The sequence below is a fragment of the Leptodactylus fuscus genome, chromosome 1 (genome assembly GCF_031893055.1).
Source record: "Leptodactylus fuscus isolate aLepFus1 chromosome 1, aLepFus1.hap2, whole genome shotgun sequence".
Classification (NCBI taxonomy): Eukaryota; Metazoa; Chordata; class Amphibia; order Anura; family Leptodactylidae; genus Leptodactylus; species Leptodactylus fuscus.
In genome coordinates this window covers 66,177,475-66,192,249 of record NC_134265.1, presented here as the reverse complement: position 1 = coordinate 66,192,249, position 14,775 = coordinate 66,177,475, and the positions used below count along the sequence as shown (strand labels likewise).

At 41.9% G+C, this 14,775-nt stretch overlaps 1 protein-coding gene across 2 annotated transcripts in view; it reads left to right on the top strand.

Annotated features, from left to right (window-relative positions):
• Positions 1-587: 587 nt before the first annotated feature.
• Positions 588-14,775, top strand: part of SKIC3 (SKI3 subunit of superkiller complex) — a 105,657-nt gene continuing 91,469 nt past the window's right edge. The window contains exons 1-8 of one of the 2 annotated variants that reach the window (XM_075271561.1): positions 588-653; positions 4,200-4,300; positions 5,901-6,044; positions 7,207-7,298; positions 10,546-10,621; positions 11,157-11,297; positions 12,079-12,177; positions 14,089-14,197. In XM_075271561.1, coding sequence (XP_075127662.1) covers positions 4,211-4,300; positions 5,901-6,044; positions 7,207-7,298; positions 10,546-10,621; positions 11,157-11,297; positions 12,079-12,177; positions 14,089-14,197 — 751 coding nt within the window. In that variant the 5' untranslated portion in view covers positions 588-653; positions 4,200-4,210. The remainder of the gene's footprint in view (positions 654-4,199; positions 4,301-5,900; positions 6,045-7,206; positions 7,299-10,545; positions 10,622-11,156; positions 11,298-12,078; positions 12,178-14,088; positions 14,198-14,775) is intronic. The other variant, XM_075271571.1, reaches the window with a different exon arrangement.

Below are 14,775 nucleotides of genomic sequence, written 5' to 3'. Positions count from 1 at the left end.
AAAATTGCTGTGGTGGGAATGGGTTAAAGGTTCTCTTTAATAAATCCACAGACAACAGAACATTCTCTGTATAATAACTTTATTTTAGCCTCATCTGCAGTGAACTGACCACAATACAGGCGCTATAGCAGGGGTAGGGAACGTACGGCTCTCCCGCTGTTGCAAAACTACAACTCCCAGCATGCATACTTGCTCTGTTGTTCTTGGAACTCCAGTGGAAGTGAATGGAGCATGATGGGAGTTGTAGTTTCACAGCAGCTGGAGAGTCGAAGGTTCCCTATCCCTGCTCTATAGGGCAGACCTACTTGTAATAACTCTAGCTGACCTATATTGATCAGATTACATCCCAGGCTCCTCCACATGCAGGAGCACCTCCCCTCCCCCTCCTCAGTTCAAGGAGGTTTTTGCAGGCGGCTCAAAATCCGCCAGAAAAACGGCAGTCTTTTTCCGCTAGCGACATGACGCCATCTGTGCCGACTCTATAGTCAGACATTGAGTCCGCCTACACACGTGACTGATCACATGATCAACCATCTGAAAGGTCCTTTAGCTGTGTAAGCTCATGCAGGCCGCCTGTAATTGGTCACGTGGTCATACGTCATCAAAGGTCCTTGAGCCTACTTGGATGTAACATCTGCGGTGCCGCTTGTGATGTGAGTGCAGTGTGTACGTGGCCAGTGGTAACCTATAGCGCTGTATGTGCGGGATATATGTGTAAGCGGTGACTACTAGCTGAGCGACAGGTATAGGGACAGCGGTCTGTAGTCATAGATATTGGCTATGGTCGTCTGTCTGACTGCCTTAGTGCCTGATGTCATTCACCTGCTGTCCCTGTAGTTGTATCATTACCGTGCCTGACGCAACTTTACTTTCAGATATGCAAGAATATTTATTTTCTAATAGACTCCTCCCTCAAGTACTGGGCAACACCCACCAAATGACAGCTCCTGTGGCACAGTGCCAGCCAGAAAACTAGAAGCTAGTGTCAGCCTGAAAGTGTAGCCCAGTCACCGGTACTGTGCAAAGAGTGCCCCCATAACACAGTGTCAGCCAAAGTGCCCCCAACCAGTGTCAGCCTGAAAGTGCTCCCATAGCACAGTGCTAACCAAAGTGTCCGCCTAAACCAGTGCCAGCCAAAGTGCCCCCCAACCAGTGCCAGCCTGAGAGTGCCCCCATAGCACAGTGTCAGCCAAAGTGTCCGCCTAAACCAGTGCCAGCCTGAGTGCCCCCATAGCACAGTGCTAGCCAAAGTGTCCGCCTAAACTAGAGCCAGCCCGGGAGTGCACCCAGAACCCAGTGCTGCAGAAAGAATTCTCTGATAACCCAGTGCCACACAAAAGTGCCCCATTAGACAATGCCAGCCAAGTGTCCCTATAAAATGGTGCCAGCCCGAAAGTGTTCACTTAATCCTTTTATAGCATGAGAGTTCCCCCATAAACCAGTTCCAAGAAGGCCTGCAACACAGAACCTTCTTAAAAGTGCCCCCATAATATTTTACTTGTGAAATTGCCAGCCTGCGGAGGTCCTCATAAACCAATGCCAGCCAAAGTGTATAACTATAAAACAGTAGCAACCATTGAGTGCCCTGGAAAAATAGCGCCAGCCTGAGTTTACTTACGCAGACCAGTGCAGTTCCATTCTCAAAGTGCCCCAATTACCTGTACCAACCAGAGAATACTGACGTAAAACTAACAGCCTGAGAGTTCCACCAAAAACAAGACCAATCTTATCTTTCCCATAATTCAGTACCAAAATAAATAAATAAAGAACAATAAGTGCTCGTATTTTATTAAAGGTACGTAACCTATTGTGATTAAAACACTAAGTAAATTAAAAAATACGCTATTCCAGCGCCTGCTACTAACGGTCACACAGGCACCGACACAGACAGCGGGCGGATTACACTAGACGGTGGCCATCTGCTGTCTGCTCCATCTATTTGTCCCTAATGAACCCGTATATCTGGAGCCCCTGAAGAGCTATATTTAATGGCGAAACATGTAGGGCAAGAGGGGATATGACAGGGAAAAGTTATTTTATACTTGAAGGATGGCAGGGTCTTTGAATAAGCAGGCAGATAACAACAGGAGACTAGTTACAATTGACTGGTGATATTTGACTCAAGTTCCTGCAGTGCAACTGTTAGTGAGGGAATATACTAACCCATGAATCAGATGGAGTGTGGTTACCTTATATCCTCGTCTGGGCATATTCAAAAGGGTTATTGATCCCCAGATCAGTTGGCACGATCCTAGCCACCAGATTAGGTGTATAAGTTAAGTCCTGCTTTGAATATAGCAGGACATTTTTAGATGAACGCACAAACAGAGGGATTAGATGGGTGTGAACAGATACTGAGTGTTTGCACCCTAGTTTATCTCACTAATCCCTGCAGGGGAGCAAGGTGTTAAAGACGAACAATGTGGGTTTGAAGGAGGAGATATGTAAAAGATAAAATGAATGGACACATTATATGAACTCCTAAATCCATTAGCATTGGCCACCAAGCTGTAAACCCATGAACAATTGTTAGTAGCAGGCACTGCAATAGCGTATTTTTTAATTTACTTAGTGTTTTAATCACAATAGGTTACGTACCTTTAATAAAATACGAGCACTTATTGTTCTTTATTTATTTATTTTGGCACTGATTAGTTGAAAGGACCTTTAGGAGGTGATACCATCACACATCTTCCTGTTTTTGTTTTTTGGCCCATAATTCAGTACCCATGAAACAGTGCTAGAGTGTCCTATTAAATAGTGCCAGCCAGAGTGTCACCCTGGAACAGTACCAACCACAAAGTATCTCCATAAAACAATGGGAACCATAGAGTACCCCATAAAACAGTGCCAGATCGAGAGTTCCTTATTAATATTTCATAATTAATTAGAAGTATAATTTGTTACATATTTGCATTTATACGTATTCGGCGGCTAGGTTTTTTGGAGATTTTTTTTCATGAATCTGAGGATTGTTACTTTCTCTGACTGACCATGGTTGTCAGCCATTTATGAAGGAGTCCGAGCCAGGGCAGTGTCATCTCGAGAGTTAAGCTTTGTCCAGGATAAGAAAAAAAGGGTCTTTATTTTTTTTGCCCCAGAAACATCACCACTCTTGCCCATGGCAACCAGTCAGATTCTGCCTCTCATTTTTGTAGCCTGTTTGTGTGTTCTTTCCCAGTCTATGTCCCCATCCTTATGGTACACTCACACATGGCCAAACTGTAGCAGAAATGTATGAACTGGAAATCACCCCCATTCATCCAAATAATCTTGTGTTGTCCATGAATTTCTGCAAGCACCTTGTAGATGAATGACACAGTTGCAGATATGTATGTAACAAATCTGCCACATGTGATACCCTCTTGAAGAGCCCCTTTAATGTCCTCTGACATTGGCAGTGTTATATACCACTAAAAAGCTGAATTCAGGGCACAGCTTTGCCAGTATGTTCCTGGATTTTAGAGATACCGGCACTGTTAGTTTCGGCACTGATATCAGCGCAGAGGCTGATCATCACTGGGCTGTGACTAGTAGAGCCGACTATGCATGCTCGCAATTGTGGCCTCGGAACTAGGCCTCGCATGCGCTGTCGGCTGTACTAGTGTAAGAGCCGACAGAGGGACGCTGCTGAAGAAAGAAGGGGAGGAGCCAGCAGAAGATAGAGGCTGCGCAGGATCCTGTTCTCGGGCAGCGGTGGGGATGCCCTCATCGCATTTTCAGCGCTGGGGCTCGCCGTCCATCACTGCCAGAGAACTAATTTACATACCGGTAAAAAACGGTATTACTAAGGAACGGCGCGGCGGAGATCCCATCTAAAGGTAGGAGACGAATAGCCTTTCTAAAGGCTATTCCGATGTGTTAGCCACAGAAAAAAGTTTTTTAATGGTAGAATCCCTTTAAACTTTCATAACCTTGTACTGTCAGGGGTCGGGCGTTCCTCATAGCCCAGCAATGACAATGCAGTGATATCAGTTCCAAAACTAACAGTACCGATATCTCTGCAAACAGTGCAAACACTGTGCTGAATTCGGTGCACTGTCAGCTTTCTAGTCGTATATAACTTTATCAATGTCAGAGGACAGAAATAGTCCATTTTAAATTGCTGGATCTCAAGAAGTTGTGGCATTGGATTTTTTTGTGTAAATTGGTCAGATATTACTTTGATATAAATATAAAATCCTTGTTCCTCTGCATAGCAGTAGTCAACATGTCAAGTAAAGAAGTGAAGACTGCATTGAAGAGTGCTAGAGATGCAATCCGGAATAAGGAATATAAAGAAGCACTGAAGCACTGTAAGGTATGAGATGTTACATTGTCACTGCCTGTCTGCAAACCCCACTGACTATGAGAACGGGAGTCCCTGAGTCTGTTATTGAATGGAGCGGTGGCGTGCCTGCTCGTTCATCATTCTATTAACTCCTCCCAGAAAAGTGGTGGCCAAATATCATCTGGATAAATGGTCCGTTTTGTCTGTGGGAATATCCCTTTAATGCTAAACATAGTTTAGTTTGATATGCAAACTAAGTTGGTCTCAGTCCTGGCAAGTGTTATGTGTTTCGCTGGTATACTCTGTACAACGCCTCTTCCATGACCTTTATTAACAGTACCAGCCTTTGCTAATGTCAGTGGTGTTTGCATTAAATGTCTAGGTCAGGAAAAAGACATACTGGGCATCCATGATTAGATCACTTCATGCTGCTCTGCCATCACTTTCGCATGTAGTAATGATGGATCTGGCATATATGCAGTTTCATAGTCTGGGCTGAAACTAGGTAAAAGTATACGCTGGACATTGGAACATAATGTATTAGAAGTTGACATTCTCTGAAAGAAACACTACAAATGGCTATAAAGCTATAGGTCTATAGGTTTCTAAGTCTCCTACTGAATGCTGAGAGTCCATGGGTATAAGTTACCTGACGGACACCTTCTAATCATTCTTTTTCTCAATACACATAAAGGGTCTTTATTTCAATATATACACTGAGCATTAAAGGAATATTACCATTAGAACATGGTAACCCCTATCCACAGAGTAAGAGGTACCTTGCTGATCAAAGGGGGTCTGACCCCTGCCAATCAAAAGAAAGAAGGGATTTTAAAAACCAGTTTTGTACATATTTATAGCCCATTTTTTTGGTGGAACCGCTGGGGATAGCTAAAGTAAAACTCTCTGCTATCTCTGCCTGCTCCTTTGAAATCAATAGAGTGGAGTCACATTTCTATTCAAACTGGGGTGCATAGCACCAATAATCTCCTGACTGGTGCGAGCCCAGCAGTTGGATTCCCACCAATGTCAGTTACCCCCTCTCCTGTGAATGGTCCTGGTGGGACCAGAATAACCATTTAAAGTCAGTTCTATATTTGGTGCGACTGTAGATAATATTCTGCTTTAGAAAATTGCAGAAATATGAATTCCTTAAAATGTAGGTCTAGGAAGCACACCCTTTAGCACAAAGATCATTCTTAGGGCCAGTTCACACGGAGTTAACGGGCGCGAATTCTGGCACGTATAGACGTGTCAGAATGTGATCGCTCAAAACAGAATCATATTCGTTTCAATGAGTCGTTACGGGCGTATAACGCGTGTAATTTTGCAGCCTCAAAATTACATGTGCAAAATTACACGCGTTATACGCCCATATCGACCCATTGAAATGAATGTGAGTTTGTTTTGAGCGCTCACATTCTGACACGTGTATATGTGCCAGAATGCGCGCCTGTTAACTCCGTGTGAATTGGCCCTTACAAGTATTTGTAGTATTTTCATATTATCTGTTTTTGCCCAGCAGATCACTCAAATTATGTCTGCAGGCCATTTGGCTGTAAACTGTTTTTACAGGTAATACATTTACAAATATGTTATGCATTTTCATTTGACTTTGTTCCATATATAGGCCGTGCTGAAGCTGGAGAAAAATAACTACAATGCCTGGGTTTTCATAGGATTGGCAGCTTCGGAGCTGGAGCAGCCAGACCAGGCCCAGGCTGCCTACAAGAAGGCTGCAGAGATTGAGCCAGAACAGTTGTTGGCCTGGCAGGTACAGTATGGCATTGGTTATAGAGGGAATCTTAGAAAAGTTCTGGAATAACTTGTCACTTTAATGTCTGCTCATTCTGGAATTAAGAGTCTAGTAGGTGTCTTTCAGCTTATTTGCCCCCCACGTCATGCTTCCAAAAAGTGGTGGTGTGGGGGGTAGGATCTAATAGTATAGTAGATTTACTTTAGCTTACCCTGGGAACAAACTAAATTATAGCTCATATTATGTCATGTTCTAGTTGGTGTAGATTTCAGATTCTGGTGCATGGAGGGCAGGAAATGTGCCTATTCCGCTTAATAAATTAGGCGCATCTTAGGCTCGGTTCACATCTGCGTTCAGTATTCCATTTGGGGAATCCACTTGGGGAGCCCATGAATGGAAACCTATACGCAATAAATAGCGTTTAGCTAAGAAACCTCATGGACCCCATAGAATATAATGGGGTCCATGTGGTTTCCACACGAAACGTGGAGAGAAAAGTGCATCTTGCAGTACTTTTGTCTCTGCATGATTCGCGCAGACACCGTGCGAAAAACACACGTTATAGTCTATTGGTTCTGAGTGGTTTCTTAGCTAACCGCTTTTTAATGCGTATAGGTTTCCATTTGGGGTTCCCCAAGCAGACTCTCCGAACGGAATACCGAATACAGATATGAACTGGGCCTTACTCGGGAAATCAAGAATGGCGTAGGTAACGCCAGTTTTAATAAATCTTTCCTTATATGTTATTGCCTGACTTGTACCAGCGAACCAAACTTATGTTATACACTTGTAAGTATAATCCAGTGAAGAATACGTTTCACAGCCTGCAGAGAGGAATCTCTTCCCTGTTGGATGAGAAGTGTAACTGTTACATTATTACTCAGGTCTTCAGTAGTGAAGGTACAAAGAGGCTTAGCATAAAGATCACAATTAACCATATTTTTCATCTTCATTTCCTAAACCTAGCTGTCCCCACTTTAACACATTTTATTAAAGCCCTCCTGGAGTTATGAACATATACTGATCTGCCTATTATAAGAGCTTGAGTGCAGTATTAGTGCCCCCTGGGTGCAAGGTGATGTATTTCCTGGGTTACACATACCATAGGTTGAAAACTTGTGAGATAGAGGACCTGTTTAATATATTTTCTGTATTGTTTTCGTGTCTTTTCTTATTGTAGGGGTTGGTAAACCTATATGAAAAGATCAACCAAAAAGATTTTAAAGAGGATTTGCCAAATATATATGAAAAATTGTTAGAACTTTACAAAAGGTAGGTTGTCATAATTTTGCATTGCTTCTTCAACACTCTCAAAAAGCAGTGTAACCGATAAAGTGGAGGGTGCATAGATAGGGGCAATATCTAAAGACTTACAGGATCTGGTGCAAAAGCTCAGCTCTGGCCTCCCTGGTCATCTGTGGCAAAGACTTAGGCCTCGTTCACATCTGTGTTGATAATCCATTTGGGGAGTCCGCATGGGGACCCTTCCTCCGGAACGGACTACCGAATACATTGGCAAGCGGTGTGCAGTGAAAGCACACGGAACCCATAGATTATAATGGGGTCCGTGTTCTTTCCGCATGGTCTCCGCACGAGTTATGCGGACAGGAAAGTAGATTGTGAACTACTTTTCTGTCCGCATGTTCCATGTGGAGACCGTTTGCAAAGCACATGGACCTCATTATAGTCAATGGGGTCCATGTGATTTCACTGCATACCTCTTGCCAATGCGTTTGATAGTCCATTTGGGGGGGTCCCCATGCAGACTTCCCGAATGGATTACCAGGCCTTACTCACAATATATCTGTGCACACAAGCTTTCCATCCTCTGTCGTTGCCCCACCCACAATAATTGGTCCCCTTTTGTACAACTCCACAGAATCCCTCCTCGACTACATGCAGGCACTATTGGGGTTACTATAACAGTTAATTACAGCCCCCCCACACACACACACACAGGTAATGCTATTAACTGGGGGGCACTATTACTATAATAGTGCCTCATTACCTGTGGGGATGAGGGCCATAACATGTGGTGGGCACTATTACAGTAATAGTGCCCCCCAGTTAATAACAGTACCTGTGTGGGGACTGTTATTAGCTCCTGGGGGAGCACTATAACTGTAATAGTGCCCCGATAGTGCCCTCCCCACAGTCAATATTACCTGTGCTTGTGGGGGCCATTAACTGGGAGGGGGGAGGCAGTATTAGGGCACTATTACAGCTATTGTGTCCCTCCTTCCCAGTTCATAACATTAATTGTGTGGAGGGGGCTGTTATTAACTGGCGGTAGTACTATAACTGTAATAGGGCACTATTAAAGTTAGTGTTATTAACTGTGTGTGAGGGGTCACTATAATCGTCCCACCACATACTGTAAACATAATTCAATTATACTTGCCTGGTCACTAATGCAGCTCTCCAGGGATCTGTTCTTACACGCAGGATGTGTGTGCATCTTCTATTCTGTTCCCTGGCCCCAGCGGCACTAAAGTGAAGATTTGGGCAGTAACATAGAATATGCACACATTATGTGTGTCAGAACAGATCCCGGCAGCTGCATTACTACTAGGTAAATGGAAAGCGATCTGCTAGTGTAGGCTACACCAGCAAATCACTCTCTAAAACAGGTTCTGTACCAGGTGTCTTCTGATGCTTCTGTGCTATGTATTACACGCTGCATAGGAGCTTCAGCGACACCTAGTAGCCAGACAGAGAACCCCAATGACTGGGCCAATCCAGTACAAAGTGATAAACGGTCCAGTACTTGTCCGCAGCCTGGTCGTTGGAGATCTCTGTGTTAGAGGACATGAAAGATCCTCTTTAACTTGCTTTGTGCACAATATTTAGCTTGTCTTATAGACCTTTTTTTGGTGCAATTTGTGCCTGATGTGTCAGAGAATTTGAAATTTTCTGTCCATATTTAGCAATACAAAGTACATACTAGTCATGAAATACCAGTCCCTGTAATAAAGAATCATCTCAGTCATTATCCTTTATAGTGAGGATTCACTTTTTTTCACTCTTTTATAGATTGACCTTTAGGTACATAAGCAGTTATGAGCAGAACTCTGTAAGCATGCAGCAGATTATTTCTGTCTGTCATATTTCTATGTAATGATTGTAAAAGCTCTTGCCTTATTTTCTGTTCTGTCTCGCTCAGTATGTGGTGATGACTAAATGCATATATTTCTTCTTTCCTTGAAATAGAGGACATTTAGTACAAAGTGACATTTAAATGATACCTGTTTCCATGAAAAATTTAAATATCTGCAGGGTCATGCTGGGCAGTTGGTTCTCTGGCTGTATAAGCCTTCATACATGGTGTCCTGCTGCTAATAGCCCCATTATGGCTGCATCACATTTTATATTTCTGTCTAAGTCTGTAGGTATGTACAATAAGGAGCAGTCTGTCCCCTCTCCCTATAACTACTACTACTACTGCTACTACTAATACTACTGCTGCTACTATTACTATTGCTGCTGCTACTACTACTGCTGCTGCTACTATTACTACTACTACTACTGCTGCTACTACTACTACTACTACTGCTGCTACTACTACTACTACTACTACTGCTGCTACTATTACTACTGCTGCTGCTACTACTACTGCTGCTACTACTGCTGCTACTACTACTACTGTTACTACTACTACTACTACTGCTGCTGCTACTACTACTACTGTTGTTACTATTACTACTACTGCTGCTGCTACTACTACTGTTACTACTACTACTGCTGCTACTCCTACTACTACTGTTGTTACTATTACTGCTGCTGCTACTACTACTGTTACTCTACTACTGCTACTGTTACTACTACTGCTGCTGCTACTACTACTGTTACTATTACTACTACCGCTGCTGCTACTACTACTGTTACTACTACTACTGCTGCGGCTGCTACTACTACTACTACTACTACTACTACTACTACTACTAGCTTATTTTTATGTTCTTCTGCCAGTAATGACTATACATTTACTTGTATAATAGTGAAAAAATAGTTCAGAAAAGACCAAGGGAACATGATAAAGGAGATCCAGGGACATTGGACTGGGAATACAGAACGTGATGCAGCCAAAAACATCCCTGACACAGGAAAAAAAGAAATCTTAGCTCAATAGAATAAACTTACTGTCTGTGACTAATATCCTATCTGCAATAACACAATCAGCTAGTGACCAGTATATAAAAGTACATACATCATCTTGCATTCTCCATATATTGTAGAAACTAGAATATTCTCAGTGCCTGCTATGCACAGTGAAAGCTGTTTGCTGTGGGGAGAAAAACTGCCCCACCCCTCTCTTCATTATGTGAAGAGAGAACAGTCCCCCCTTTTCAGTCACTGATGTATCTATGGACAGACCTTACTTAGTAACAGGGAGTGAACAGCAAATTCATTAAAAGGGAGACATCTAGAGAGGCTTTTCAGGCAGAAAATCACAACATTTTTAAATAAAGTGCACTACATATTTGTCCATATCCATTTAATCTGTGACTTGCTCTTCCAGTTCTGACAAGCAAAAGTGGTTTGAAGTCTGTAAGAAGTTGGTAGAGCTGTATCAGCAGGAGAAGAAATATGTACAGGTGAGCTTATATTAGTTTTAATATTATGGTAGTTTATAGTCTTGTTACCATAAATTAAGTGCTAGCTTTATCTTCTTCTGTAGCCCTGTACAGTTCAAGTCAGTGGGAATACCAGAAACAATCATCACCAAATACACAAAGTGTAATGGCAAACAATGAAGAGGTCTAGCAAGTGTCCTGGCCTCTTCTTTCATCTGTAAGGTTATGTTCACATCTGCACTGGAGATGCAGCATTTATCAGAAATCACTGGATAAAAAAAAAGTCCTACAAGCCCAATTTTTTTGTCCGGTGATTTCAGGAAACACAATGGATTCCCAACCAACCCTATTATAGTCAATGGGGTCCCTTTAGGTCTGTTGATGTCGGTTATTTCCCAGATCCCTCTCTGTCTGTTTTTCCATTCTTCTGGTCCTCCGACAGACCAGACCAATGGATAGGACAACGCTGATGTGAACATAGAATAAGTCATCGTGTCTGAATGCTGCAGTTTGTTGTGAAGTATTATAACAGCGTTGCAATAACTTTTCATGGCAGGCTGCACATACATGGCAACAACTGATCAAGATGAAGGAAGATGAAGACGTGAAAAAAGATGAACTTTACCAACTTTGGAAAAAGATGACCCAACTGCTGGGGGAGGAAATAGAACTCCAAGACAACGAGACACAGCAACTGGTAAATTAGTGCTAAGACTTTCCCTTCAGATATTATAGACAGATATATGGAGGAGCTGAGCAGGTTGATATTATTGTAAAACAAACATAAACTATAAAAATATTTTTACTTCAGAATTCATTAGTGCATTAGTTCATTAGAGCGCTGTAGTCTATTTCTACCAGTCCCATAAAAGTGAATAGAGTAGTGGCTATGATTGTGCACTACTGCATTCATACAAGGGGCTTAGAGACCCCCAGAGGTCAAACACTCATCCCCTATATTATGGATAGCGTTGATTGTGTTGAAGTGTAGATTGTCGCAAAAAAGTCCATTTCAGTACTACAAGAACAGCCTGCCTAAACCATGAGTAATATTTCAAAAAATAAAACACTATGTTAGATTGTGATAAGGGTCAGACTTCTAGGACCCCCACCAATTTCCAGAATCGGGTGTGACAGTTGCCTTGTTCAATGTGACCTTTAATACAACTCTGTAGGACGTATGGAAACGGTCAGTGGATAGGAGACAATTGTTGTCCTCAACAATACCCCTTTAAATTGAGGATTTTTTTTGTGATAACAATGTCAATTGACTCATCTAAGAATATTTTAGATACTAATTAAATACACTGGAAATACTTTTATTAATTGTATTTGGATATAAAAGTTGTGTGTCCACATGAACATACTTCTACTTCTAGAGGATTATCACTTATTACTTTACTGAATGTGCTTCTTATCCATATTTCATTCTATAAGTTTCTCATATTTTATACCTTTTCATACTTTTACTATTACAGCTATTAAATGCCTTTGAGAAAGCCCTCTCCTGTCTGGAGGAGATACCAGCAGAAGAACATCAGGCTCTTTGCCAACAGTATATACATCATTTGTCCAAGGTAAAATGTTCCCAGTCTGATATAATGTGTCCTGTATACCAGTATTACCATGTTGTGTGTTGCTTAAACAACTTAGTAGGTGCCCAATATCCATAGAAAGATTCCCAATGCTGAACATTTACACAGTACTTGGTGTTTTCTGCATTAGAATTTCCTCTTCACTCATAAACTAATTTCAAGTCAACCAGCTTTATGTTTTTCACAGTATGTAATAAATTTTCGCATGACCATGTGCATGTGCTGGGTACATGGTTGAACGTCACAAACGTCAAATGGATGATAGATGTATGCCATCCGCGTCTCCACATTCTCATTATTATCCTTCACTGGGCCAGGGTCACAAAACTGATAGGTATAGGACCTTGGAACCCCGGGCTCACAGACCAATACACAGTGTGATAATACAAGAGTTTGTATATGGGACCATTACAATATATTCGGTCATTGTGCTAGTCATGAGTAACACGACTAGCACACTGACAATGCACGTTTGTTTGCATGGAGCCTTACGTCAATTTGTGGCTGGCTTAGTTTGTGCAGGAATACAAGTACATTACTAATAAATCTGCTGTGTTTTATAACTTGTAGCTAAACTCCCCTTTACTATACACGCAGGTACTATGCAGCTACACATAGACATTTCACAACTGCAGTGATAAGTACAGAAAAATCTGTCTTGTTGGTATAAAACATATATAAGAATTAAAGGGTTTTCTGGGACTTACATGTTGATGACTTTCCTGTATGATAGATCATTAGTGGTCTGTCACATGGGACTCCCACAGATCAGTTGTTTGTAGAGGTTACAGGTCTTACAAGCCCTGCAGTCTCCTCTCTTCATCAATGCCCTCACGTTCATTGGTCATATACAGTAGTACAGCAGCAGCTCAGTCCCAATACCAAGCACAGCCCGTATGATTATGTATGATATTGTGCTTGGTATTCAGTGAAGTGGCCACAGCTCTCACTGCAGCCTCTTCACATAGCTAATCTGTGGGGATCCTGGTTGTCAGACCCCCACTGATCATATATTGATAACCTATCCGAAGGAGATGTCATCAATTTATAAGTCCTGGAAACCTCCATCATTCATATTACTGAGCGAAAGAGAGTACCCAGGAAAACTTTAAAAAAAATGACAGGGTATGCATAAATCAGGCAAACATAGAAAGTCATATCAAAATTTTTAGACCACTTTTATTCTGGCCCACATGAGGAGGCACAAATTTAATCACGAATCTTAAAAACTCATTCTTGCCAAATTTACTATGCTATAGTCCTGTAGAATAGGGCATATTAATGAAAAATGAATTATGCACTCGCTCACCAGGAGCATCATTCACTTTATTCAGCCTCTGAAGAGTCCCTTCCGACTGGTCATGTCTATGAGAGCTTACTGTCCAGGCACTCATAGTGTTAAACTGAAAAAAGTGACTTCTGACTACTATGTGAATTAGTAGGGCAGTCTGAGGATCACATGACCAGCAACGAGGACTGTTTAGAGGGGAATAAAGGGAACAATGCATCCGGTCACTTTGTATAAGTATGCCCTGTACCTCAGGGCTAAAGAATAATATATTTGGCTGGAGTGAGGCTTTAAAAAGGGGATTGTATCAAGGGTAAGTGATTAGATGGCAGTCCCAGGTTACCAAACTAGGGGCTGCAGATTTTCTTCACTACCTACCTGTTCCACATTAAAGCCTGATCACTGTATGCAGTCTGGCTACCAATTCCGCTCTGGTGGGTCGAAGTCAGTTGGATGCGTTGCCTGGCAAATAGTTTACTTGCTTGGTAAAGCATTGTTGAATGTCTTCCATTAGAGAGTTTTGCTGCTTTACATGTTTGTCTTTATGTAGATCATCTAATATAAAACTCTATTCAGAATTGTTCACTTCTTTTTTATATCTTTAGCTGCCACATGAGGAGGCAAAATTAAAAGAAATCTGTAACAGCATGGCTACTTCATACCCTTCTGTATGTTATCCCCTGGAAGTACTTAGCTTACATTACATCAGGTCTGGTAAGTATTCTAATCCTTTGTCGTCTAAGTTAACTTTGCTGATGTAACACACATATCCTGTGGATATACCTTAAATGTCTTTCATGGGAAAACCACTTTAAAGGAACATGTCATAAAAATGCGACCACCGCTACCAATTCAAGTTCTTAGACTCTGTTTTTTGTTTTGTTTTTTCAACTGTAATGTCTATTGAAAGTTTTTTTTTATAACAAAACACATGGTAAAACAAAAAATTAGGGGGGTATCTCCACTGCCTAACCCCCATCACAAGGAACAATAAAGTACACCATCGAATAAGGGAGTAACAAAAGAGAAGAGAGGGGTAGAAGGAAGACTAACACACAGAGACAGAAGGGAAGGAAGGGAACGAGGAGGGAGGGAAGGGAAAATCTAGGCTCAGAGACCACGCATCGTGCAGTAAGTGTCCCAGGGGGACCAGATAGAGTGAAAGGCATCCAGGCTATTATTCAGGCTAACAGTCAGGAACTCCGGGCTCCTCACATCCTTAATGTGGGCCAGAAGCTCAGTAAAGGAGGGAGGGTTCACATTCCTCTTAGCATCTGGTAATAGGCATGGCT